The sequence below is a fragment of the Camelus ferus genome, chromosome 13 (genome assembly GCF_009834535.1).
Source record: "Camelus ferus isolate YT-003-E chromosome 13, BCGSAC_Cfer_1.0, whole genome shotgun sequence".
Classification (NCBI taxonomy): Eukaryota; Metazoa; Chordata; class Mammalia; order Artiodactyla; family Camelidae; genus Camelus; species Camelus ferus.
This window is the reverse complement of record NC_045708.1, coordinates 11,466,741-11,494,734: the sequence shown is the minus strand read 5'-3', so window position 1 is coordinate 11,494,734 and position 27,994 is coordinate 11,466,741. Positions and strand designations below refer to the sequence as shown.

The following is a 27,994-nucleotide window of genomic DNA, read 5'->3' as shown; positions in this document are numbered from 1 at the left end:
AGACTCAAACCATTTGTGTTTCTGTAGGTTTATTAGTTAGTGATGGAGACAAAGCTGGACCCATACAGAACATACATGCAACTGACACACACATCTGGAGAAAACAACCCACCCCTCCCCTGACTCCCCTGTGCTCAGAGCAGTTCATTCCCAGAGTGGTCCCGTTGTGAGCGGTCTCGGTGGGTCTGCCCCGCCGGGCCCCCGTCTCCTGAGGCAGAGCAGGATAGGGAAATCTTGACCAGTGGTCAACAGAAAACCTAGGACTGGCTCCCCCACACCCCCAGAGAGAGGCCCCGAGGCCACGGAAGCGCCTTATGTATTATAAAGGACACTTTTCTCCCTCACACGCAGTTTTCCCAGGCTCCAGGAATTCCCCAGATACTTTCATCACCAAGAAATTCCAGGAGGTTTTGGAACCAAGCCAGATTTCTGAACATCAGATGACAAGGTGTTTCTAAGGTTAAGGGGGGACTATCATTGCTTCAACATACACCTAGAAGCACCTACTACATGGAACCTCTGGAGAATGCTGGGCAGGGCAGAGGTCAACATCTGGTCAGGAGCTTGGGAATCGGAAGGCTGGTCCCACCTTGACCTAAATGGACCTCTGCTCCTTCCCTGTGGGTGAGGCTATGGGCCTAGTGTCTCCTGTCCTGCGACCTTATGGCTGTTCCCCTGCACAGTGATAGGCAATCAGACCAAAGCAGGACCATGGGTTCTTCTTCCATCAGGACACACAGGTCAGGAAAGCAGAGGAGATTCATGGAAGTTTCTAGACCACAAAGTGAATTAGGCTCCAAACGGAGGATTTGGGGGTGGGGAGGGGGAGTATTTGGAAGAGTCCTCATGGGTCATGCTGATCGACATGAGAGGCCAGAAGAAATGAGGTCCTTCTTTTTGGGAGGCCAAAGGGAATCAAGTCTGAGAACCGAATGGGTTGCAGGTGAGGCGTGAACACTTCTAGGGAAAAGGCTTCCAAGAGGGGGTTCCATCTGGAACCTTGGGGTTCAAGAGCCTGTCTCAGTCTCCATCACCCAGGCCGATGTTCCTCCCCAGGAGGAGAGGATGGGGGTGGGGCATGGGCTCAGGGCACCATGTTCCACCACTTGAAGGAGAAGGGCTGCCGGCGCACGTTGGTGCCGCAGTGCACCTCCCCGTGCAGCATGTGGTACGAGGTGAAGTCATCGATGAAGGTGCAGTGGAGGCCCAGCGGCTCCAGCAGGGAGCGCACCTTCTCCTCCAGGCAGCAGCGGCCGTTGATGATGGGCCCGAAGGGCTTGGGGATGCCCAGGTGCTTCCCCAGCACCAGCATGTTCACCTGCAGAGAACGGGGAGCAGCACTTCATCATCCACTCGCACCCCAACACTTTCACTATCCCTGGCAGGACCTGGGTTTGTCCTTTAGGCAGCCTTGCAAGTAGCTACTCGCCCCTTCAGGCAGTGGGAGAGGAACTTGGGTTGGTAAGAACCCTAGACAGCTGTGCATTCCCATGGGTGCATCTTCAGAGCTCACAGTGACAACTTATTTCTCTGGCGACTGCCCTCCTTGTGGGTGGATTGTCGGGGATGCCGTGTCTGTGCTACACAAGCCCCAAACCCCCAGGCTGTAGCTGACAGGACCAGGGTGACCGTCAGACCCAAGCTGGGCCAATCAGGTTCTCTCTCTCCAGTATTTGAAGTTGACATGGTGGAACAGTGGAGTCAATCTCTGCCTGGTCTGTGTCTGTGCTTCTGTGTGGCTGTATTAATATTCATCCCCAGGGACAGAGAAGCAAAGGAAGCCAAAATGGGGGGAGGGGATGAATGACGCAGATCCAGAGACAAGAGATGGTTTCAGGCCCTCCTGATGCCCCAGAGCCCTGCCCTCAGCTTCCATGGTATCTTTATATTAAATCTTCTGCACTGGCTGAAGCCAGCTTGGGTAGTCCTCTATCTCCTGCAATCCAAGAACCTGGACCACTGCACAAGCTCCTGGGGGCACATACATCCCTCCTTAGAGATGCAGGAAGGAAAGGGCGTGATGAGAGGCTTTGCAAGTGGGGAAATCAAAGAGGGCAGGAAGTCAGCCAGAAAGGAGAAGGAAAAATGGGGGGATGAAGCAATGGTGGTGTGGACAGGCTCCCTGCAAGACTCTGACGATGGGCAAGTCTAGTTCCTCTGAGGGATGGAGGTGAGGAAGGGATGGAGGGGGAGGGAAGGAGGGGTGGAGAGGCGAGCTGGGCAACTGACAGCAGTGCTACTCAAAGTGCGGTCCTCAGAGAGCAGCATCAGCGCCTCCTGGGTGCTTTCTTGTTAGAAAGGCGGCAGCATCTCAGGTCCTACCTCAAACCTGCTGGATCAGAACCTCTGAGGTGGGCCCCGACTGTTCCAGGTGTTCCAGAGGCAAGTTCAAGTTTCAGGGGCACCAGAAGTAAAGCCTCTAGGGCTCGATCAAAGGCCACTTCTTCCATGAAGCCCTCTTGGATCTCCAGTGCTACCTCTTAGGCCGAATGTGCTTTGTCTCATCTCTGAACTGCCACATCACTTTATCACACAAAATAGATTGCTGGGACATGCCCTCAGAGAGGTGAAGAGAGTTTCCTCCAACCAGATTTGATTGGACGCTCCATGGGAGCAGGGAGCTGCTTGAAACATCTCTGTATCTCACGCAGGGTACCCTAACATGTGAGGGATGGATGAATAGCTGTGAGCTGGGAAGAAGGGAGCAGAATGGGCATCTGAGTTTCCAGTGGATGCTATGTGCTTTACATGCATGGCCTTATGAAATCTTTTGTTCACTCCATAAATATCAAGAGAATCCGTGGGTGGAGAGAAGGGGCCTTCCCTGATGGCCTCTGAGCAAGACCTTTGCCAACGAGCATTGTGTAGTGACCATGACAGCCAACTAGTCCTTCTGCTGGGCACCATGGGACCTCTGATTCTCCCCAACCAGTCACTGCAATCCCAAACGTGGCAGCGACCAAACGTCTTGTCCTCTGGGCAGCGGAGGCTTGGAGCCTAATTTAATGAAACCTTAAGTCACAAGTGGGAGCCTCACCAAGTCAGGGAAGAAGGCCAGTGCTTTTCTCCTCTCCATCTTGAAGAGCTGGGGGATGTCAATGATGTCACAGTCAGTCAATCCCAGCTCCCTCTTCAGCACCTCCCGGTTCCAGTCAATGCAGCTCTGGGGGAGGAGGGGGGCAGAGTTGGGGAGACGTTGCCAGTGTTCAGGGAGACCCAAAGGATCATGTCTGGTTAAGGATGGGCAGGATGTCCAAGTACCCATGGGCCAACTCTGCACACAAACCCTCTTTGTGCCCCTTCATCAAAATATACCTGCCCCATGTCCCACCCCTCACAGCCCTATCCCCCTACTGGGGCTCAAGTGAGAGTGTTCCAGAGTGTTCCTTCCTTAGTCTCCTCTCTTCTCCAGATCCTTCACTCCTTAGGGGATCCCCTACAGTCTCATGGTTTAAAACACCAGATAATGACAGCTCCCAAATTCCTATCTCCCAAGCGCTTTATAAAGCCCAGCCTCTTTCCTGAGCTCAGACATGTAAGGATAACCACCACTCTGCATCTTTACTTGGATGTCTGGCAGGCACATCAGATGTGACGGGTCCAAAGGCAAATTCTTCATTTCTACCTGCCCCTCTGCCATGTTCTTCAGTTCAGTAAATGGAGCCGCTGCTCGGGCCAAAAGCCTTGGTGTCATTCTCGCTGCCTCCTTTCCTCTCACTCTATATCCGTCATCAGCGAGTCCCATGGGCTCTGCCTCTGAAATATATCCCTAATCTGACCTCTTCCCACCACATCCACTGCTTCCACCTGGAGGAGAGGCATCCCCTCCCACCTGGCTGCCTGCAGCATCTTCCTAACTGGCCTCCTTGCTGCTTCTGCTCTTGCTCACGTGACAGCCGTGACAATGCTCCTCGCAGACCTTCAACTGCGAGAGTGGAATTGACCAAGAGCCCTTGCTGCCCAGCTCCAGCTCCAAAATCTTTTCCGTGTTGGCGTCTGAAGCCACACCTCCCACCGGCTGCTAACTGCCCATGGCTGAGCGCTACATGGACACGAGGGCAGACTGTTTCTGGGAGACGGGACCCCTCTGATGGTTGACAGGCTTGCAGCATCCCCCACAGCTTTGCCAAACCTGACTTAGACTGTATGACAGTATAGGATGCATCCACCCCCGCTTCTGGCCCTGTCCTTCCCTCGGGGCCATCTCTCCCAGCCCCCTCCAGCTCCCTTCCTCTTTCCTTCCTGCAGGTATTGTCCCTAAAGCAACCCTAGTGTGTTTAAACCCCCATCTTCGCATTTGCTTCTTGTAGGGCCCTGTGCTGGATACAGTTTGCTCTTCTGGGCCCACTGTCCCCACTTCTCTCCTCTGTGCCCTGGGAGGCTGACCCTTGGGAATCAGGGACTCCCATACCTTCTGGCTTCCAGTTGGGTCAGCCAATGGGGGCACTGGCCAGAGGTGAGGGGCTGAGAGTGCAGTTGGGGTCTTTGTCCCCACCCCCTCCACCCCCCCGCCGCCACGCCCTTCCTTCACTGGGGGTTGCCTGTGAAGTCCCAGCTCTCGTCTTTCAGCCTCTTTCTGTAGTGACCCCTCCAGATTCCAGGAACAACTTCCTCCCCTAATTCCTTCAGGACTAGCGGTGGTGACAGCTCCCCTCTTCCCAACCTAGGGATACAGCACAGTCCCTTGCTGATTTCCTCAAATCTCCCCTGTGCTTTTGGGAATACCCCCTTTATAAACTCTGCTGTCGTTCTCCAGCTTGAAGTGCTGCATGTTTCCTGCTTGGACCTGCTATCACCTTCCCCCACGCCCCACCGTGAGAGGTGATATTTTCTCAACACAGCAACAGAGAGATCATTTCAGAGCATAAGTCAGATCAGGTCCCTCCTCTGCTCAAATCTCCCAGTGGCCTCCAATCTCACTCAGAGTCACAACCAAAGTCCCAGTGATACTTTACAAGGCCTTGTGTGACCCCATCTCCCTTCACCCAGCATCGGCCTCTTGGCTCATCCTTAAATACTCCAGGCCCCCAGGGTCATTGTCTGTGCTGTTCCCTCTGCCTGGAATGCTTGTCCTCCTCACGTGCACCTGGCTTACGCCCTCATTTCTCTTGGGTCAAAGTCAGGGTTTAGAGGCCCTCTGTCTGGGCCTGTTCCAGCCTGAGCTTTCAAGAACCATGAGCCTCAGACCTCCATTTATATCCCTGGCCCCAGCCACACCCGCCCTCCACTCAAAGCCCACGGCCCTTGTACCTGCACAAACTTGTTGTAGCTGATGAGGTTTCTGTTGGCGAGGACCTGGTTGATGGAGATGGTGTTGACCTGCTGGTTGCCTGTAAAGGAGAGAGAGACATGAAGGGCCAGGGTGGGAATAGCACCAGCAGTGAGGGCCACCAGCTCTGGGAAGCAGGCAGGCAGAGGCCAAGTTCGCAGGTTCCGGTCTTGCTGAGTCAGCAGCTCCCTGCCGTTTCCGCTTGGCCCCTGCGCACGTCTGGGTGTGTGAGGACAGCCAGGGCAGGTTGCTGCAGTGCTGTGAACTTCAGACCTTCATTCAGGTGCACTGGAGTGGTGATGCCTGTTATGGGAAATGTACAAACACCCCACCCCACACCCCACACCCCCAGGGCACTGGATGATGATTGCTCTTCTTCTGGCTAGTGGTGGGGTGGGGCAGGGGCTGGGTCACCCACCTGCCCATCAGTGCCAGCCCTGATGGACACCGTCGGCCCCTGTCCCTGATCTCCAAGAGGTGACTGCAAGGCAAAGGGGCTCCCTCAGGCCCAGCTCTCCTGCCTGCTTGAGAGGGTGCCTGTGGGGACAGGCAGGGCAGGGAAGGGGAGGTTAATGCCAATGGCTCACAATCCTCACAGCTGTCATTTATTAAGCTCTTACCACGTGAAGGCCCTGAGCTCAGTCCTTTCCATTCAGCACCTTATTTAGGCCTCACAGCAACCCCACAAGGTATGCATCATTACCCCCACTTTGCAGATAAGGAAACTGAGGCTCAGAGAGGTAGGAAGACTTGGCACAGATCTTGCAGCTAGGAAACGGGATGTTTGTGATTCCAACCCAAGCCCAGGGCTCATGAAGGGCTGAAACCTTGACCAAGGGAAAGCGGAGGGCTTGCTGGACCCACCCGATCACGGGCAGGCTTGGCCTCCCCCTCATCCCAGTTGGAGTCAGACAGCTGAGGTCCAGTCCCAGCTCCACTACATTCTTGCAGAGGCCTCTGGGCCAGCGACTTCCCCTCTGTGAGCCTTTCATTCTTGGGTATGAAGCAGAGAGACAGTAATCCTCACAGGCTCTCCTGAGATCCAGTGGGATAATGTGCATGGACCACACAGCTGCGACCCGGCACACGCAGTAGGTGATGACTGAGGTGCGCTGGGTCCCCAGGGTCAGCTCTCCCAGGCAGCGAGGTGGGGATGCATGGCCCGACAGTGTGAATTCCCTCCCCATTCCTCCCAGCTGGGCCTTTGCAAAAACTGCTTAGCTTATTTTTGGTCCTTGTTCACTGTAAACCAGGTGCTTCCAGGAAAGTTGAAGATGGCTTTTCCCTAGCCTGGTGCAGGAAATTTGGGTTTGAGGATTTTTCAGATTTGGTCTGGGCTCTAAGGAGTCTATTCACGGTCCCTAAGGGAGCAATGGGGTTGGGGAAAATTCTATCTCTTCCACTTTACAGCTGGGCTCCGAGGTGATGATTGTGGATGGGGAGTAAGGGGTCATGGGAAGTTATATTTAGGAGCTTCTAAATTCTGTGGAAGCTTTTCTTTCAGTGGTAGTTTTGGTCCAGGGTGGGACTGTTCATGAGCCCAGGCTCCAAGCCCCAATAGATGCTCCATTGATCAATCAGATTTCACTCACAGAACCCAAATTATTAAGATTTCCAAGACAGCGAGGGCAAAGCATTAAACCCCAAGTGCTGGGACCTTCTGAGCAAAGGGCCCAGTCTGACTGAGCTGGTCACATGCCCACGAAGCCGGCCATGTCTCCACTCCGTCCACGCCCACCCCAAGCCCATCCGTCATCAAGGCGCTCCCTGCCAGCTCTGCCCCAGTCCGGAATGGTTGTGGCTGGTGGAGCAAGGGATCTCAAACCTGGGGGGACAGCCCTGCCTTAAAATGTGCCATTCCTTTCTCAAGCCACGATGTGCACTGATCTAGGTGAAGGGGGCGGGAAAGCTGGGATGAGGGACACAGCACTGGTACCCACCAGCAACCCCTTGGAACAGGAGGGCCCTGCCGTGGCCCCACTTCTGCTTTTCCTGGAAGAGTTTGAAGCAGGCGCTAGGGCTGGCCAGGAGCATCCGGAAGCCCTGTGTGGAGAAAGCAGACTTGGCTGAGCTTCCTGGCCTCAGCACAGCTCCCTGGAGCTCATCCCCCAACCCAGAGCTGTCCCCCAAGTCCTTACCTTCCCATCTGGGGCAGGGACAAAACTCAGAAACTCATCCACGTGGCCCACAGTCAACCAGTCCACAAAGAGCTCCACGGGGGGCTGCACCTTCTGCGCGTGGAGGAAGTCCCGAACCACCTGGGTGACCCTGCGACCCCTTGACCTGGGGCCCAAGGGGTTAAAAAAAAGTTGCTTAAGACAAAACAAAATAAAACTATGCAGAAATGGAATGACAAGAGTCCAAGATTTCTGCAATATCTGCCCAAAAAATGCATCGCTTTTGTAATCAAAAAAGACAATAAAAATATATATTTTAAAATTACACTCAAGGTGAGTTCTCGATGAGGCAGACACAGGACAGGATCAATCACACCAGGTCAATGATGCACCCAGGTCTCACCATCCAGGCACATCCTCAGAACTACCCTGAGACCCCATCCTCACACTCTCCAAGAGACTTATTTCACCCCCATATTCAATCAATGGCTGGGCAGTTCTTCCTTGAGTTTAACTTACATCTCTCTTGCTGCAGCTTCACCTTCCTGCACCTCAGTGGGGAGAGAGGGTGATCTTGTCTCACAGCCCTGGCATTTGATGTTCATGAATTTAAACCCCATTCTTCTTTTGCCTTCTGAAAAAGGATCTAATGGCATGACCCAAACTTCCCCTTTCTGTGAGATCATGTGTCTGTGGGCAGTTTGTCCCCTCTGAAGCTTCTTGATTCATCTGTTATTTGATCACAAGTCTGTTCTAACTGCTTTGCTGAATTTGGTTGACTCTATGTCCTGGTCTATAAATAATCATTAACTATAACCCCTTTTCTTCTCCAGCAGTACCCCTGTGTCACATGTTGAACAAGAGACATCATGTTACGCTCTCTGTGCTACTGCCATTTCACTTTTTGTGTCCTCTATTTCCCTTCTGCTCTCAGGAAAAGAGCTGACATTAGTCATTTACATCATAGTATGAACAAGCATTGATTTAAATGCAATTTCTTCCAGGACTGTTGAGACTTAAAGTTTTTCCTTCTGTAACTATTAATCAATAGCAACATCTATTTATTTTCTGAATCAGAAGACCTAAGTCTAGTCGTAACTTTGCATCCTGTGTGAACTTTATCAGGTCACTCACCTTCTCTGGGCCCACTTGTGAAATGAAAGTGTTGGACTGAACGATGTCTGGGTCTGGTCTTCTCAAACTCCCCGAGGTAAGTGTGGACAGTGTCTGAAGAACATCCCACTGCTCCCACCACCACCACATCCAGGACTACCTTTTTTCTGGTTCTCTTCCTGCAGTAGAATGGCCCCTCCTCCAGCCACCATCAGCCCCCGCCCCCCCTCAGCCTCCACCCCAAGAACACCTCTCCGTGCTCCTCTCTCACCCAGGCAGGTTGCCCCCAATGAGGATCCTCCCCAGGGGGTACTCCTTCCCATTGGCCACCACTGGGGGGCTGACCTCCAGGTTCCCAAAGGAGTCCAGGCGACTCACAGAGTTGTCTCGTGGCTCCCGAGTCACATAGCCGAAATCTGGACCCTGTTAGGGGAAACTGAGTCAAGCTGGGGGGTGGAGAGGGCTCACCAGGAAGAGCTTGAACCAACTTGCTGGGCTCTAAACACCTTAAAGACGGGGTGGGAGTAGCCACCCATTCTTCAGATGGAAATACTGAGTCAAAGATGGGGCTCCAACCTGTTGATATTTCACGCATGCTCAGAGATGCATGCCTGCCAAAGTTGGGAAACACACAGCCCTCTAGCCCTGCTGCCGGATGTGATTCCCCATGGTCACTGGGAAATAGCAGAGGTTGCTCCTACACTCCCCATTAGACCTGGAGCCTGAGGCCACAGCCACCCCTTACCCTCTGCACAGTCTTCCTGCCAAGTCCAGCTCTAGGGCAGGTATCTGGCTGCTCTAGAGTGGCCTGTTCTTGGGGACCAAGAGACTGGTGATGGCCCTAGGAGAATCAGGTTTTCAACTCTGGAAAAAGGGAGAACTCCCCAGGACCACCTCTTAGAAGGAATGTAGACAATACTGAGAGCTGGAGGAGAGCGCCTCTCACTTTGGGACCCACTGAGGGCTTGGAGAGACCTTCCGATCTCTATGGCAACAAGGGAATCTCCCCTCTTTCCTCAAGGTGGGGGGTCTGTTAAGACACACTATTTTATTGCCAATAATAACACCAGCTAACTGTGCTATACGCTCCCTCTGTGTGGGCATGGAGAAGCCTCACAAGCACCTGGGATTCCAGGCTAACATATCGTTATTACTGATAAGAAAACTGAGGCTCAGAGAGGGGAAATTACTCGTGCAAGATCACACAGCATGTGAGTGACAGAGCCACACTGTTTTGAGTCCAAAGCCTATGTTTTTAACAGCTGTACTGTCCCACCTCCCCCTGGATAAGGCTGCCAGATTTAGTAAACAAAGAGACAGGAGATGTCCAGTTCAATTTCAATTTCAGATAAATAACAAATATATTTTTAGTATAAGTATATCCCATACATTGTATGGGATATACTTATCCTAAAAAGTTACTCATTGCTTAGCTGAAATTCAAATTGAACTGAGCATCTCCTGTATTTCACCTGGCAACTCTACTCCTGTCCCTAAAGAACACAGTTCCCAATCTGGCCTTCAGGGTAATGTCCCTCAGCCCTCAGGGCTAGGCTGTGGCCGGGACCACTCACCAGGATTCTTTTGTAAGGGAAGTCCTGTAGTTCCCCATTCCTGGGGGAGTCAAAGACCACAGGGAAGGTCTTGTGCGGTGCCTGAATGTAGCCCATCTCCATCTCGTCCTGCAAACATGAGGGACACACAGCTGAAGTTGGTATCCAACAAGAAGCTCACTATTTTGTGCCTGGTCCTGCTCTTTACAAATATTAATTCCATTAGTCTTCATGACACACCCACGTGGAAGCACCATGATTACCCCGTATTACGGATAAGGACAGTGAAGAATAGAGAGGTCTAATTATTTGTCCAAGGGCACACAGCTAACCAGCGGCATAGTCAGGATCTAAAACCAGCCACTCTGGCTCCAGAATCCTGCACTGAATCACCTCGTTGGATGAACCCCAAGCCGAAATAAAAGCTTCTTAGCTTGGCATTCGAGGTCTCCCACGTCAACTCTTGCCCTTCACAGAAACTTGGCCCTGGCCAAAGAGAACACAGTCCTTTCGCCTGCCTCCCACCTCTGGGCCTTTGCACACACTTGGCACTCTACCAGAACCACCATTCATTGAGTTCCAGCACAGCCCTTACCAGTTCTGTGGCCCTAGACATTTGTCCCCTCTGACAGCTCCTTCTGTACGGGAGTGTTGACAGGTGTTGTCAGGAAGATGAAATGATGCTACACATGGCCTGTAGCAAGTGCTCAATAAATGACACAAATCATTATCCATTCGCCAAATCTGGTCCAGCTCAGATGTCCCCTCCAGGCAGTCTTCCCTGATTCCTCCAGAGAGAGGTGATGCCACCCTCCTCGAGACCTTGCTGGCACTTTGCTGGAACCCTGCTACCTCTTAGATGGTTGGAGTGGGGGCTTTTGTCACACCCATTCACTACGTCAAGGCTTCTCAGCCTCAGCATGACTAACATTTGGGGCCAGATAATTCTGCGTCGTGGGGGCTGTCCTGTGCATTGTAGGCTGTTTAGTAGTGCCCCTGGCCTCTTCCCACTAGAAGCCGGTAGCATCACCACCCTCAGTGTAGCAACCAAAGACGTTTCCAGATATGGCCAAATGTCCCCTGGGGGGACAAAAATCACCTTCCTTTGAGAATCACTGGTTCAGGCTGTTGAGGGCAGGAAGTATGTACCCCACACCCCACCTCTGCCATCCCCTTCAGGTCCCGCCCAGTGCCTCGCCCAGATCCTATGCATGAATGGATGCTGAGTCCAATGTCAACAGTGTGCCTGGCTCTCCATATAGTCGTAGAGAGAGGGAAAGAGCTCTAGTCTAGAATCGGAAAGAGCAGGGCCCTGGGGAGGGTGATCCCAGCCCTGGTCCTCCTGGATATTCCCAGCAGCACCCGCGTTGGGATAGGCCAGCCTCTCCATCCAGGAGAGCGTCCCATGAGGTGCCGCCCAGCGGCTGCAGTACCTGGATCCAGCGGTCATTGCGGTTCTCAGCCTGTGGGCAGATGGTCAGCTTGCAGCCAGCCCTCCTGGCCAGCTCCGCCACCGAATCCACAAAACCCGTGTTGTTCTTCACCCTGCAGACAAGCCAGGGGAGAGTGGCTCAGGACAGAGCCAGGCCAGAGGGGCCACCAGGGTCAGAAGGACACCCAGCACCCCCAGACTCACTGGCACACGTACACCTCCAGGGGTGGCAGGGTGCTGGGCGTCATGATCCAGGGTGCCACGCGAAACACCACGGTGTCAGTGAAGATCGGGGACTGACAGAAGTCCTGCAGGGGGAGACCGGGGGAAAGGGCAGTGGCCTCAGGGTGCAGAGCCTGGGTGATTCAACAGCCACCGAGGTCTTGCCCAAGCTGCTTGCTCCTTAGTTTCTTCCCTTCCTTTCTTTCTTTTTTTAGTTAATGGAGGTGCTGGGGATTGAACCCAGGACCTCCTGATGCTAAGCATGCACTCTACCCCTGAGCTGTACCCACCCGCCTTGCTCCTTAGTTTCTAGACAGGCACCAGCCAGGTGGCCGGGAAGCCTGGGATCTTCCAAGCCAGCAGTTCCCATCTATCCCAGGAATGGGGGCACCTTTTCACCCTCTCTGTCCTGGCCACCCCTACCTCATTGGAGTAGTCCAGCAGGGTGACGTGGAAGGAGATGAGCCCCGAAAAGCCAGCATCGGGGAAGGAGAGCCCCTCCACGAAGAAACGCTCCTCGTCCCCGTGGAAGCGGGGCACCTCATACGACAGCTTGTCCTGGCCCAGCACGTGCCTGTAGGCCTCGCATGAGTCCTCGGGACCTGGGAGGGGACAGAAGGGGTGGCTGTAGCTCCCTAGCAGGCCTGGGGTGCATGAGGGATGCAGAAAGGTCTGTTCAACCTCTCTCAAAAAATATAAGCCAGACAACAACACCTGCCTCCTGCCTCCCACTGGCAAATGAGAGAAAGATGCTTGAGACACAGCATGAGCAGGGCTGGGGCAGGGAAGGGAGGGCATTCCTTTCTAAGATAGGTGTTCAGATCTTTTGGAGGGCAACTTGGTGGCTATTAACGAAGTAATTTTACCCCTAACCAGCAATTCCAAGTCTAGGTATCTTTCCTACAAAATAAGTGTACAAGGATGTTCACTGTTACTTATTCACTTGTTGAACAAATATTTACTGAGCACCTACTGGGCACCTATGAGGCATGGTTCTGGACTCAGGACATAGCCGTGAGCAAGGTCCCTGCCCTCCAGGCACCTATATGGTTGTAAAATCAAAACACAGCAAAAACTATGCGTTCAGGGTACCAGGTCAGTTACAGCCCCTCCGTGGTGTGGAATTCCATGCAGCCGTGGTGGAGACTGAAGCAGAGCTAAATAAATACACAGAGAGATGTGTAGGAGATACAACTCAATGAAAGAAACCATTTGGAAAGCAGAATATGTCCATACACACAAACACACACCATGCACATTTAGTGCATATAGGAAAACAGTCAGGAAGAACCAAATTGTTAACAGTGAACACATTTTAAGAGTCAAGATTCGGGGTATGGATAGAGAACTTTCATTTTTTTACTTTACATACTTCTATATTTTAAAAGGAGCATATCATACATATATGATATGCATTATACATCATATACATTCGTATTTTAAGGGGTATTTAATATCCTTGCTTGTACTTGTGATAATGGCATTGGGACTATGTAAAACAATAGTTTGGGGTTTTTTAGGGGGGAGATGCAAATTGAATTATCACCAAGGCAAATAGCCATGGTGTCTGGGGCTGCCTTTCTTTACTTATTTATAAAACATTTCAGGGTTTTTTCCTTTTTTAAATTTTTCTTATCGTTCCATTTATTTTTATTTTGGGGGAGGAGGTAATTATGTTTGTTTATTTATAAAAATTTTCTTTTAGCTTTGTCAGTTAATCTTTCCAAATATTTGAGAAAGAAATAACACCAGTCTTGTTTATTTATTTTTAATGGAGGTACGGGGACGGAACCCAGGACCTCATGCACGCTAAGCACACGCTCTGCCACTGAGCTGTACCCTCCCCTGCCGGGACTGCCTTTAAAGCCCTTCAGTAAATAGAAAAGGGTTGATGAAGCAGGAAAGACAAAATAGTGACAACTGTTGACTCCAAGTGGTTGGCATGGTGGGCTTTCATTACACTGTTCTCTACTTTGGTGTATGTTTGAAAGTTTTGATAATAAAAATTTCTAAATGTGCTTAGAACATGTTTTAAAAATGTATTAATCCAGTAAAACAACCTTGGGCATGGCTGTGCAGGGGATGCTAGCTGACCGGCTCCAGAGCCCCCACGTCTGACTGCGCTTTCTCTGACCCCCCGACCAAGGCAGCTCGGGAAGAGCAGTCAGCCCTCCAGCCCCGGGGGGGGGGGGGGAACTAAGGCCACTCTGGCGGGGCAGGATGCGCAAGGACTCACCACAGGCGTGGAAGACCCGTGCTCGCTTGGCATCACGGCTGGAGGTGTGGAGGATGAGTTTGTGGTCATTGAAGAGGGCAGCGGGGCCTTGGGTCCGCAGGACCATGACGGACATGTCTTCCAGGTCTGTGGAGCCGGGCAGAAGGCGGGAGCTCAGGGGGCCTCTGACACCCCAGCACCTCCAACTCCTGCCTGCCGCCCTCCCCAGGGCACAGGGTGCCAGGACCTGGGTCTCTGAGCCCCAGCTCTGCCCACCCTGTGGAAACACTGAGAACCAACAAGAGCAAACCACGAAGATGTCCATAAGTGTGTGACGTGGTGAGCTACGTCCCACTCTGTGCCTCTGTTCCCTCATCTGCTCAGAGGAACAGGAAGTGGAGAGTGGCCAGCCCAGTGCCTGGCACACGACAGGTGTTCGGGAGATGCATTTAGGGTAAGAAGGCCACCTGGGCGGCAAGCAGGTGAGGAGCGAAGCCTCAGTCCCAGCATCACTCGCTGCTGCCCGTGGCCAGACCCTCCCTCCCTGGGCTTCAGCCTTCCTGTCTCTGAAACCAGGGACAATCATGCCCGTTTTCAGGGTAGCTGCAGGCATCTTGGCTGTGAAGCACCTTCCCTGGCCCACATCTTTTGGGATGGACTTCCCTGACATCCAGGCCTGTGAGGCCTGGGGAGGAAGCCAGAACTGGGTTGGAATAGGAAACCTTGGATCTGCCACAGACCGGCTGAGTGACTTCAGGGGTCTCCTGACCTCTGAGCCTCAACAACTTCATCTCTGAATTGTGGAGATGCTGCCCTCCGGCTTGGATGGTTAGAGAATTCTGGGAAAGGGTCTGGCTCACGGTAAGTGCTTAAGTAATGTTAGCATTCTCCACTGCCCTAGAGGGAGAGAACGGTGAGTCAGCTCATTTCCAGAGCTCTGCCTCAGTGTGTGGGTGCCCACTGGCACTGGGGGTGTTGGGGAGGGCCAGATGCCAGCCTGAGGCAGGTTTGAAGGAGTATCATGGTGTATTAGGAGCTGAAACTATGGCCCCAAGCTCTGCCTTCAAGAGCTGCCCATGTGGGTCAGAATCCCTGCAGGATAGCTGAGCAGTGACCCTGGAAATCCAGGACCACGAGCTGCCCCGTCACCCCCTCACCTTGCAGGCAGTGCACACGCTGGTCACAGTTGTCCTGGTTATCACAGTTCAGATTGTCCCTGTCACAGTTCACCAGCAGGATGGCTCCGTACCCACCAGGCCCCCAGACCCACTGCCGCTGCCAACGACAAAGCAGATCTGATGATGGGGGCTCAGACCAGACCAGCGCCTCCCTCCCCAGTGTCCCCGTGGCCAGCCTCTGAACCCCATCTCTTCATCTTCACCCCACCCTCTGAGGATAGGTCCACTCCTGCTCAAGAAATGGAAATGGCTCCCTACTGCCCGCACCGTCAAGCCCAGCTACACATCTGCCTCTCATGGCTGTCTGTGTTATGCCTCCAGCCAATATCCTTTCTCCATAGGCAACTTCCTGATTACTAGATCCATTCCTCCCTCCGGGCCTTGGCCCCTGCTGTTTCTGCACCTGGAATGCCCTCCCTCTGGCATCGCTTTGCAGCCCAGCTCAGGTGGACTTCAAAGTCTTCCTCGCTCACAAAACCCATCTTGACCCTTCTCCTCTGAACTCCCAATGCATTAAATGCCACCACAATTCAGCCCAAAGTTCTTAGTTTCATACTTGGTAGATTTCCCTTTTCACCTAGATGAGGGGGTCGGCATACTACTGCCGGTGGGCCAAACTTGGCCCACCCACTGCGTGTTTTTCTAAATAAAGTTTTATTGGAAAGCTGTCACGTCCCTCTGTTTCTGTGTTGAATACAGCTCTTTCATCCTAAATGGCAGAATCAAGTCATTGCAACAGAGACAGTACGGCTGTCAAAGCCTGAAACGTTTACTATCCTGCTCTTACAGAAAATGTTTGCCAACTCCCAATCTAGGTTGAAAACCCAGAAGGATTTTTCCCTGCAAAGGAAGGCCTAGCCTGGGGCTAGGCACCTGTGTGCTTGAAAACTCTTGGTGATGATTTTTCTCTCAGTGAAAGACCCCCCCAGCTATGCCTGGTTCCTCTTTGGCTCCCTGACCTCGGCATCAGCTGGGAGGCAGGGGGACACGTGAGTGGCCTCAACCCTCTTAACCCAGCCTAGAGCATCTCCAAACTCCAAGCCCCTTTCGGGTCCCAGGCAGAGATACCCTACCTTGTCCACAAAGCTCCTGTCCTGCCTGCCTTCACAGTTCAGGTCGCAATCCAGGGTGATATCTGTAAGGGGAGGGCAGAGGATAAGTCATGACAGGATTCCCAGGAGCCCAGCACAGGCCCATGGCCTCCAGCTTTTAGTCTCAGTCTCAGGACCCGCCTGGGTCCAAGCAAATAGAAGTCATTTCCAAGAAGACACTGCCCAAAGGTGAGGAGCATCTGGAACTTCCCTCCCTGGGCTAGGGAAAGAGGCCTTGAGGAGGAAGCAGGGTCAGAGAAAGGTCAAATGCTGCCCACTCCAGGAAGCCTTCCCTGAACTCTCCCTCTTCTGCATCCCTATGGCCATCACTGTCTGGGGCACACCCTGTACTGAGCCCAGGTCACGCTGGATACTCTTGGTCTGTATGAAGCTGACTCATCTCCTTGGGATGGGGCAGTGAGCCTGGACTTTGGGGTCTAAGAGTCGTGGATGTGAATCTGGGCTCAGCTTCTTCACAATTTCCCAGCCCCCTTCCCACCTTCTTAACCGTTCTCCCTAGAAACCTTTCTAAAACCCTAGAGATTTTACGATACCAATGAAACATTCAAGGAGGAGAGGGAGAGAGAAGACCCCCAGCCCCTAGTAGAGAAATAGAGAATTTGAAATGATTTTTAATCGTGTGAAATGAGTGATACCCAGCCACCACGCAACAGGGTGTGAATCTTACAAACATAACGTGGGGCAAAAGAAGCCCAGCCCCAAAGGACGTGTAGAATATGATTCCATCCATAGAAAATTCAAATACAGGCAAAAATATATTATTTGGGTGTGCATACTTAGATGATCAAACCATAAAGAAAAGCATGAAATACTTATCACAAGATAGTAGTTACCTCTGGGGGAAGGAGGGAGTTATGATCAGAGAGGAGCTTGGAGGCAGGGTGTACTCTGGGGCGCTGGTCACATTCCACATTCTATTTCTTGGCCTGAGTGATGGTTGCCCGAGTGTTTGCTTTGTAACTATTCATTACTGTGTGTATGCATACACACACACACACACACACTCACACACATAAAGCTTTGTGCACCTTTCTGTATGTGTATTTTCTTTTTTTTAATTAAAAAATTTTAATTGAAGTTATAGTCAGTTACAATATATCAATTTCTGGTGTACAGCATCATGTTTCAGTCATACATATACTTACATACATTCATTTTCATATTCTTTTTCATTGTAGGTTACTACAAGATACTGAATATAGTTCCCTGCACTCTACAGAAGAAATTTGTTTTTTCTGTATGTGTATTTTCCAACGAACAAGGGTGTGTATGTGTTCTGGGGTGGGGTGGTGCAGAGAGGTACCCAACCTCAATCCTAATGAAAGGCAAATTAAAGCAACAGTGAGATACCAACCTCTCAAATTGTCAAAAATGGAAAGGGTTGACAATGTACAGTGTGGGCAAGGCATTCTCATGTGCTGTTGGTGGGTGTGTAAAGTGGTGTGGTCTTTTGTGAACAGCCATTTGGCAATAGCTATCAGAACTTTAAATGTATGTTCCCTATAACTCACCGGATCTGCTTCTCAAAATGCCTCCTGCACGCAGAAAACAAACTAGGGTTACCAAAGAGGAAAGAGGAGGCAGGGATAAATTAGGAGTTTGGGATTAACAGATACACATGACTCTATAGATAAACAACAAGGCCCTACTGTGTAGCACAGGGAACAATACTCAATCTCTTTTTATTATTATCTAATTTTAATGGAGGTACTAGGGATTGAACCCAGGACCCTGTGCATGCTGAACAAGCACTCTACCAGTTGAACTATACCCTCCCCCATATATTCAGTTTCTTGTAGTGACATACAATGGAAAAGAATCTGAAGAGAAAAAATATATATGTATGTGTATGTATATGTATAACTGAATCGCTTTGCTGTACACCTGAAACTAACATTGTAAATCAACTATACATTCAATAAAAAATAAGATTTAAAAAAATGTAAAAATCATTTTCAACTTTCTTGCTAAGTGTTCTCCAAGTATTTGTACCAATGCAAACCCCCATCCCCAGTGCAAGGAGCTCCCGCATCCATATCCTTGGCGACACTATCTTCCTTTCTAAAAAGTTTTAATTAATTAACTAATAAGTTTCTTTTCACTTGGGTTCTGATCCTTGGGGCTTTCTCAACTGTGAATTGCTAGTTCATATTTTTTGCCTATTTCTATTAATTGTTTTGTTTTCCTTTCTTATTGATTGGAGTTCTCCATCATCTACATACACCCATCAGCCATTCGCATTGCAAATTTCTTCTCCCAACCATAGTTTGACTTTGTACTTGTACAGAAATTTTTTATTTAAAACATTTTTTAAATTTTAATTTAGCAATCCTTCCCCTCATGGCCTGTGCTTTTGTTTTGCCTTGTTAAAACATTGGACTACGCTGAAGTTGAAATGATATTCTCTTACAAAAGCTTTAAAATTTTGAATTTCATTTTGAGATTTTTTAACCCACCTGAAATTTATTTACTTTAAAAAATTTTCAGAATTGAAGTATGTTGATGTACAAGATTATATATATAATATAGGTATATAATATAGAGATTCACAATTTTTAAAGGTTATACTCCTTTTACAGTTATTATAAAATATTGGCTATGTATCCTTGTAGCTTATTTTATAACTAATAGTTTGCACCTCTTAATCCCCTACCTCTATACTGCCTCTCCCCCTTCCCTCTCCCCACTGGGAACCACTAGAGAAATTCATTTTTGAGTATGGTCTGAGGCAGGGCTCCAAGTTCATTGAGTGTCACCGGACAATCACATGAGCCTGGGTCTCTGTCCTGGTTCTCTATGTGACCCCTTGCTCTATATTTAACACTATATTTAACCGATTTCACACGTCCCTTGGTTGAGGCCCCCAGCTTACCAACACAGGTGAGGTAGAGCACCGCGTAGGCCAGGGGCAGGGGCTCATGGCTGGAATGGTAGGAAATCTGAACCTGTAGAGAGATGGGTCCAGGGTCAAGCTGGCTGAAGCCAAGAGCTCTACCCCCAAAACACAGGTCTCGGGGGAATCTGGCAGGGAGAGGAGGAGGTCTCAAGAAACTCTGTGCACTCAAGTTGAGTTTACTAGCCCGGCTCCTCCTTTAGCCTCCTCTGTGCCATTTATTTTTCCATGCCTCAATTGGCCCACCTGTAAAATAGGAACTATATGTGAGGGACTCCATGGAGACCCGCATTGCAGTGCCGCCCAGGACTACTGCGGGGTTTGAGCGAAGCCTCTACTCCCCTTTGGGTCTCAGTTTCACCAGTCATAAAATGAGGACTTTGGACTGGGCAGGATTTAGCGATTCTCTCTTCACAGTGGGATTCAGATAAGCCTCGACTGAGCCTGGCAAATCTGGGTTCTATGACCTTGGCCAAGGCCCTTCTCCTTTCTGAGCTGCCTCAGTTTCCTAATCTGCAAAATGGGGACCACGCAGGTCTCCACCTCCGAGGATGGTCGTGCAGCTCTGAATCAATCCATGTAAAAGACTGATCCCGTAGGAACTGCCCAAGAACTCCCAGTCATTGTTACTAGGGGGCAGGTGTGGCAGTGAGTGCAGAGCGCAGGAGTCAGACGGCCTGCGCTGGGATTCAGGACCCACCGGGCGAAAACATCCCGAGAAAAGTTACTGTTCTTGCTGGGCCTCAATTTCCTCAGCTATAGAGTGGGGATAATAATAGTTCCATAGGACTGATTATAGGCTGTGAGGATGAAAGAAGGAAACATGTGGCATGCCTGGCACAGTGCCTGGCCCACAGCAGGCACCCAATAACTGTCAGAGGTGAGGCTGAAGATGCGGGTGATGATAAAGCAATTCCAGGCGGATGCATCAAAGCCCCTTCGAACCCTGGCCTTCCATGTGGACATTCCCTCCCGATGTGGGTCCCTCAACTCTCTGGCTCCGATATCCTCATCTCAGCCAGAAGGTTCAGGAGCTTATAGAGGCCACGCACCTCTCAGTCCTGGGAGCCCCGGAATCCTGCAGTTACTGAGCCCCAGCAATGATGCTTGCCTCAGGCAGACAATTAACTGGATCTCGGCCAAAAGTGACGGGAGGGAAGTAGGGGGACAGTCTGACCACCCTCCTCAATCCCTGTGGTTCTTGGGGTCAAAGAACTCAGGGTGGGGAGGTGCCCACATGGCCTCGGGCTCAATGAGGGGCACCAGGAGGGGCCTCTTACAGGCTGGCTGGTTCCCTTGCTCTGCCCCGGGGCCTCTGTCCTGGCTCTCACTGATCACCCTCCTTGGTGTCAGTTTCCTTGTCTGTAAAATGGGTTCATGGAGTCCTGCCCCCATCTGCTTCATAGAGCTCCCTGGGTAGGCTAAATCAGAAACATGGATGGTAATGATGTGGGGGTGATGGAGGGAACATGCCCCCAGTGGTCAGACAGGTCTGTGATGAGTTCTAGTTTTCCCACTGATCAGACGTGGCCCTGGACAGTTACTCTGAACCTTGGTAGCCCCACCTGTGACATGAGGATCAGACAGACCTTGACTCTCAGGGCTGTTGTGAGGGCTGGAGGCAGTCAGGGCACAAAGTCGGTGTTCCTTAAAGGGCCAGTTTTTCAAAGCATGATTCCTGACATGGAATGGGGACCTGTTACCCACACAACAAGGCCTAGTTCCCATCACCCTTTTAAGGGGTGTCACCTGTGCCAAGCTCAAGGGCCATCCCATTTCTCCCACTTTTTAAATGCCCCCTGCCCTGGGGCCGGAACTTGGCCTCCAGCTGGGCCTTGTTAAACTCACCCTCACTGGCTGAATGAGCAGAGAGAGAAGAGGAAGGGGAGCCATCCTGCCTCTGAGAAGGGAACTGGGGTCAGGAAGAGAGTGGGTTGGGGAAGACAAGGCGGCTGGAGGAGGGGGTATCTCTCCAGGCAGCAGCACCCATCCCCCATCTCTGCTTTCTCTCCTTCATTCAGAGAGGGAGAGCTCATGTATCAACCCTCAGCCAGCAGATGGGGAAACTGAGGCCCAACCCGAAGACCTGACACAACTCCCCCCATCACAAGGGGTCTTGAGAAGCAAGAGCAGGAGCAAAGCCTGGCTCACATCCTGCTCCACACCACCTCCTAGGAGGGAGGTGCTATGACTATCCCCATTTTATAGATGGGGAAACTGAGGCCCAGAGGGGGGATGTGACTCTCCGGTGGACTCACAATTGGTGTTTGTAAGTCACAGAGCTGGCTGGCACCAGGGCCAGGCGCTGACCCACTGTGCTACCCTGCGCTCTGGGTAAAGAGATGGCGCCAGGCCCTTATGAAGCTAGATCACTGCCTCCCCACCATCCCCCAGACCAGGGGACCCACTCACATGACTGTCATTGAGGTCGTTGCTGGGAGAGTTCACGACTACGATGATCTTGAACCCTGAATCAAAGTGCCACCGCCTGGTGTCTGCACGCTCCCGCTTCTTCTCCATGCTGGGAGAGATGTAGATGTCCACGCCGGGGGTCCCATAGACCTCAAACATCTCCGTGCCCTGGGGTACGGCCCTGGGGAGGACAGGAGCCGTGAGAAGCGCCAGGAGGTGGCCCTTGTTCAGATGCTTGAGTTCTGGCTCAAACATTTGCTTCCTCCAAGAAGCCTTTCCTGACTACCTTTGGCCTCTCAGATCCTCACAGCAAGCCCCTGGGAGCCAAGCCTGGACCCCACACACGTTACACAGTCTCACATTCTAAGGTTCTGTGTTTATTAAAATTTCCCTTGTGGGTTCTTTAGGCATTAGTTGTAGAGTTAAAAAGATTGTTGTCCTGCGGACTGCAGTCCTCCAACTCCAGCTAGTCTTGGCGTCTGAAGTCAGCCTCTTCTTCCTCTGACTGTCTAGGGGGTGCTCATTGTGCACGCAGGCACTGCCGCGCTGTGGCAAATACACCCGCTGCCCTAGAGCCTTCAATCACTCCAGCCAGATGGGGCTCAGGACCATGGGATCGGTGGGATCCCATGTAGGGAGAGGCCACTGTAAACCAGAGGGGCCAGAAGGCTTCCTGGAGGAAGCAGTACACACATCCAGCTGGGGGAGAAGAGCAGCTGACACTGGCTGAGCCCTTGCCATGTGCAGCCCGATCTGAGTTTATGTGTATTATGTCATGTAACCCACTCAAAAACCCCAGGAAGTAGGTACTGTTATTGTCTCCCATTTTACAGATGGGAAAATTGAGGTTAAAGTAACTTGTGCAAAGTCATGGAGCTAATAAGTGACAGGACAGGGATCCAAACCCAGGCCTTCTGGCTCCTGAGTCCACATTCTTACCCAAGAGTACTACCATCAGTCATCATAACCCCTGGCCCCTGGCCCCTGCACACTTATTGTGGCAGGTTCGGCTAAAGACTTTCCAAACACCAGCTCATCTAATCCTTGGCTCCAAGAGGAGGGGCTTATTACTCCCATTTACACGTGGGGAAACTGAGGCTCAGGATGTGCAAAAGGCTTCTTCAAGTTGGCACAGTCAACCATGAAGCCCCCACTCCCAGGCCTTTTCCCTTTCCCACCTCCACCCAGAGGAGAACAGACCTCCTTCAAAGCCCCCTCTTCATTCCTCCACCAGCAAGATTCTGACACTTCTCGACATGGCTTCTTTATAAAAAGAGAAATAAATGAAGCTCAAACTGTACTCCCCCAGGGGGCTCCCACTCCAGGGCTTGGCCCTGCCGGAGATCCTCACCAGGTAGGCGGGGCTGGAACACCTGTGTCCCCTCCCAAGCAGGGCCGCCAGCTTTCATAAAATACAGAACATGCAGTTGGACATGAATTTCGGATAAACAGCAAACAAGTGTTTTAGTTTAGGTATAGCCCATGCAATATTTCAGACATGCTTACACCAAAAAATTATTCATTGTTTATCTGGACTTCAGGTTTAACTAGGCATCCTGGATTTTATCTGGTAACCCTACTACCAAAGCTATAATTTCCAGGGCCCTGGCCTGCTGTGCCCTTGGTGTGTGAGCCAGACCATCAGGGGACACAGAGACCCTGGATAGAGAGGCATGGGGACATGGAGACAGAGAGAGACAAGGAGACATGAAGAGATATGGAGAACCAGGAAGACAGAGACTTGTGGAGATGGAGATAGAGTTGGGTACGAAGGGCCCCCAGTACCCTGCCCTCAACCCCAAACTGCTCCGCGGACCCCAGGCCTCCACAAGCTCAAGCTGAACACCTTCGCTGGTCCTTCTTTGATGTTGTTAAAGTCCACCCAGTTCCCAGGCCCCAGCCCCTGGCTTGGGGTATTTCAGCCCAGCTCCCCTGCACCTCACTGGCACAAGCCCTGTGTGATACCAGGGGACCCCTGATGAAGATGGAAGCGCCCCTGCCCAGGAGGCTCCCAAAGAAGCCGGGGGCTCGATGGCACCACGACCAGGGTCAGGAGTCAGGTTCTAGACAGGGCTGGGTCACACATCAGCCAGGTCACCTTGAGTAAATGACCTGGCCTCCCTGGGCTCAGTAACCTCGCGCTATAAAGTGGGATAATGACACCTGCCCGACCAACCTCACGGGCAATTGTGAGGCTCAAGTGCAATAATATACGGGGGAGTCTTGGAAAACGACCAGCCCGGGACAGGGGAAGGGTTTATTAAGGTAAATTAGGGCGCAGGAAATGGATAGATGGAAGCAGGTTGAGAGGGTGGGTTGTGTCTGGAGAAGACTTCCCAGAGGAAAGCAGCTGAGCCAAGGATGAGGGGGATGGGCTTCCACTCCAGAGCCGTAGGAGGTCAAGTGTAAACTCAGGCTGCAAAGAGCTCATTTTCATTTCTCCCCTATGTAATAGGGAGCCAGCGATGGTTCTTGATGTGAGCAGTAACACAATGGAGCCACGGCAAGATGGTTAAGCCTGTGGACTCTGGGGCTGGGCAGTCTGGTTCAAATCCCAGCCCTATTGCTCACTAGCTGTGTGACCTTAAGGGAGTGATTTGGCCTCCCTCTGCCTCAGGGTCTACATCTATAGCGTGGGGTGATGGAAGGTGAAAGAAGTGGGTGTGTGTGAACAGTTGGGATGAAAGTTGGAAGCACTTCAGCTCATGCCCTTGTTTCACTGCTGGGGAAACTGAGGCCCAGAAGAGAAGGGACTAGACTAAAAGGCCACGTCCTAGACTGCACGCTGTCCACAAGCACTTAGACCCCAGATGGGCTGGAACCAGAAGGCTGATGAAATTGACTCCCAATTACCTCACCACCAACCAATCAGAAGGATGTCCTCGAGCTGATTACGCCCCCTACAACCGCTTTCCCTCACCCTGTCTTTAAAGACTTCCCTGACAGCTTTCGGGGAGTTGGGGTCTTTTGAGCCCTAGCTGTCTGGACTCCTTGCTTGGCGCCTGCAATAAACAGCACTTTCCTTCACCACAACCTGGGGTCAGTAGATTGGCTTTACTGTGGGCGGGTGAGCAGACCCAAGTTTGGTTCCATAACGACTCTGCTATGCCAACATTTTCAGGGTACATACAGGGAAACTGAAGCCCAGGATGGTGCAGAAAGTTGCTCAAGATGACAGAGCAATGGGTGACAGAACTAGGAGCAAAACTCAGGGTTCCCGGCCCCCAGGTGCCCCGAGCCTCCTCATTCTGTTAGACCACCTCTGCTGAGCAAGGGGTTAGCTAGTTGCCCTTCCAACCCAGGGCAGTGGTTCTCAACCCTGGCTGCACATCCACACCCAGTGCCTGGCTCAGCACGCCTGTGTATTACTCCTCCTTATCCTTCCCCGCTAAGAATCCCCGCTCAGGAAGGCAAAGCCCCCTTACCAAGTCTGGGTCATCTCCAACTCAACGGAAGGCGGGAGGACAGAGTTTAGTTCACTGCCACAGATAGAGAGGAGTCTTAAAGGTCTTGCCTGTGCTCACCCTTCAAGGCTCTGGTTGGTGCCCTTCCTCCAGGAAGCCTGCCCTGACTGTTCAGCCTGTGCTAATTTCTCTTTTCTTATCTCCTTCTTCTCCCAGGAGGGCTCAGAGGTTGTTCCCCAGCCACCTGGTGGATGGCAGGTTTGGGAATGCTTGAGGCTGTCTATGGGGCCAGAAAAGAGCCTTAAAATGATGATGATGATGAATAATTCACACACCAAGCATCGCCTATGTATTCCACATGCACAATCTCATTCAATTGTCCCAATTGCCCTTTGAAATGAAGGCCAAAGTGTTTAGGCTGCTTCCTGGCTCTGCCACTCCTCACTGGCTGTGTGACATGGGGCAAGTTACTTAACCTCTCTGTGCCTCAGCTTTCTCATCTCAAAAATGAAGATAAAGATGGTACCCACTTCACAGAATAGTTGTAAGCATTAGTTCACATGTTAGGGAAGTGACTGGTATGGAGCTGGCTTTAAATATCATTGCTGCTATTACTATTATTATCTTCATTTTACACATGAAGAAAGAGAGACTCGAGAGGTTGAGTGGCTTTCTCAAGGTCGCACAGCTGCTAGGTCAGAGAGCCAGGGCTGAGCCACCCCTCCCACTGCCCTTTCTCTCGTTGGCCCACAGTCTGAGTGCCCAGGATGGCTAAATCACAGCATCTCTAAGCTGGAAGGGATTTTGGAGTTAATCTGGTCCTGCTCCCCTTGCAAGACAGGAATCATTTCTGCAGAACCCCTGCGAGGTGGTCCAGCCCCTGCTAGAACTGCAGGACAGGGTTCTCAGAGGGCAGGGACCATGCCTGCTTGTTCACTATTGAGTCCCCGTGTCTGGAACACGCTAGACTGCAAAGAAACACTTGATGAACATGTGTGTGAACATACTAGGAGCTCTCCTGCATCTCCAAGGTGGTCTGGTCATCGGAGACCCCAGAGTCCCTTGTTTAAGGGTGCCAGAGTCCCCATCCCCCACTCTGTGACTGTCCCACTTACAGGCTCCTCTGCGAACCCCAAGGTGGCCCATCTAACCACATCATCCCAAGACACTACTGCCTTCACCTCTCGTGACCCAAATCTGTCCTCCATCCTCTGCAGGGGAGGAGCCAGGCCGGGGCTTCCTGGGGCAGGTCAAGCTAGAGACACATCTGCCCGATGCGCACTTGGCAGCCAGGGCAAGTGAGTCACCCCCATGGGCATGCAGTGTTGGAGGAGGCAGTGGCGCCAGCTGGTATGAGTACCCCCTCTTCCATCCCCCCTCTGTGGCTGCCCCCAGCTGCAGGAGCAAATGAATCCCTTTCCCACTCACTGCCCACCCACCCTCAACCAGGCTTTAGCTCCCGCTACCTAGCTTGGCTGGGCCTGCTCCAGACTTGGTTCCCTCCCATGACCCACTTCTCACCTACTTTTGTCTAATGCCCCGGAACCAACCCCATCTCTACTTCTGACTAAGTTCACTCTAATTTTTGAAGTCTTAGTCCGGAATACAGGTTCTCAGCTGGGGGTGACGTTTCCCTCCAGGGCACATTTGGCAATGTCTGGAGATGTTTTTGGCTGCCACGAGTAGTGTGCTACCAGCAGCTAGTGAGCAGAAGCCAGAGACGCTGCTCAACATGGCACAGCGCACAGGACGGTCCCCTCGCCAAGGAATGACCGTGCCAAGATTGCTGAGGCTGAGAAACCCGGTCTCAGGAGAGGGTGGGAGACCTGCGAGATGGGAACAGTGACACGGTTCTGCCTTCTCCCCTCCTAGTCCCCTGATTACCTGTGTCCCCCACTCAGCCTTGGAGCTGGGACCCCTGGAGACTCCTCAAAAGGTAACGTAGCTAGTTCCCTGGTGATTCCCAGAGCCCAGCTCCTGCAACTCTGCCCAAACTCTCCTTTTCTTTTTGGGAGAGGGCGATAAGGTGGGGCCTGACCTCCAGGCACTGGCTTTAAGGACACGGCTGTGGCCATGGCGCACAGCAGGGGCATAGTGCATGGGTGTTCCTCCTCAAGTGGCAGCCAGCTGAAAGCACAGGACACTTGACCATGAACGGGTTTAAATTCTGGGTTTGCCACTTAGTAACTGTGTGATTGAGCAAATGGCTTGCCCTCCCTGGGCCTCAGTTTCCTCATCTGGCAAACAAAAGGAAGCTAATAATAAAGTTAGCTCCCAGGGTTGCTGTGAAAGTCAGATTCGAGAGTTAAAATTCAAGGATTAAATTCAAGAGGCTTGTCAAGCTCTTAGAACAGTGCTTGGCACATAGTAAGTGCTATGTTAAGTATAAGTGAGTTTTTTAAAAAAATGAGTGATGCTCTGTCTTCAGAGCTCATAGGCTGGGGGTGGAGGGTACACTTCTTTCTGTTCTTGTGTGCCCAGGGAGACCCCCGACCCAGCCTGCAGGATCCTCTGAAAAAGGAAAGTAACCAAGATCCCACAGCACCAGCAGCCTCCAAAAGCCCTGAATCAGAGCTCTGCCACTGCAACCGTCTCTACCCTCGTTCAGCCTCCCACACTTCAAGTCCCCAGCTGGGGTCTTTAAGAAGTCTGGCTGAGAAAGGCCAGGACCCAAGCTTCCGTGACTGGCTGCTGTTCCAAGGCCAACGCTCAGGAGAGGGCAGCCAAGCCAGGAAGCCCCACATGGCTCGTAGGGAGAGCCCAAGGGGGTCAGCACCAGGGGCCTGCAAACCCCCAGGCTTCTGGCTCTTACCCATAAATGTCCACGAGGGTCTCCACGCCAGCCACACACACAGCGCTGGTGGGATGCTCCAGGGACACACGCACGATCCTCTGTAGAGACATGTTGGCCTTGGGCTGAGCTTGGGCCACAAAACCCCTTGGCCTGTGGTTTAAAAGCCCCTGGCCCTGCCCCTGCAGCCCAAGATGCTAGCTCATTGGCTCTAGTCCTGGAAGCCCGGCCCCTTTCCAGAGCCAAGAGCTCAGGATTGGCTGGAAGGAACCCAGTATTTGCA

The 27,994-nt window shown here is 51.8% G+C and overlaps 1 protein-coding gene across 1 annotated transcript; it reads right to left on the bottom strand.

Moving 5' to 3' along the window:
- Positions 1-10: 10 nt before the first annotated feature.
- LOC102504018 (protein-arginine deiminase type-3) lies at positions 11-27,824 on the bottom strand. The gene is made up of 16 exons (XM_014562258.2): positions 27,733-27,824; positions 21,517-21,697; positions 19,084-19,156; positions 16,173-16,234; positions 15,079-15,196; positions 13,943-14,068; positions 12,130-12,308; positions 11,689-11,792; positions 11,486-11,597; positions 10,074-10,181; positions 8,771-8,922; positions 7,408-7,552; positions 7,210-7,312; positions 5,251-5,330; positions 3,038-3,163; positions 11-1,318 (listed from the first exon to the last, which is right to left on the bottom strand). Exons 1-16 carry the CDS (start codon positions 27,822-27,824, stop codon positions 1,085-1,087), a joined length of 1,995 nt encoding a protein of 664 aa, XP_014417744.2. The 3' UTR covers positions 11-1,084.
- Positions 27,825-27,994: the final 170 nt, after the last annotated feature.

Excerpts from the sequence above, each read along its gene's own strand:
- LOC102504018 (XM_014562258.2), bottom strand. The coding sequence starts at position 27,824 with ATGTCTCTACAGAGGATCGTGCGTGTGTCCCTGGAGCATCCCACCAGC. Across the intron at positions 7,553-8,770 it reads ATTGGGGGCAACCTGCCTGG|GTCAAGGGGTCGCAGGGTCA; the intron begins GTGAGAGAGGAG and ends CTTGGGCCCCAG. Across the intron at positions 3,164-5,250 it reads GCTACAACAAGTTTGTGCAG|AGCTGCATTGACTGGAACCG; the intron begins GTACAAGGGCCG and ends CTCCTCCCCCAG.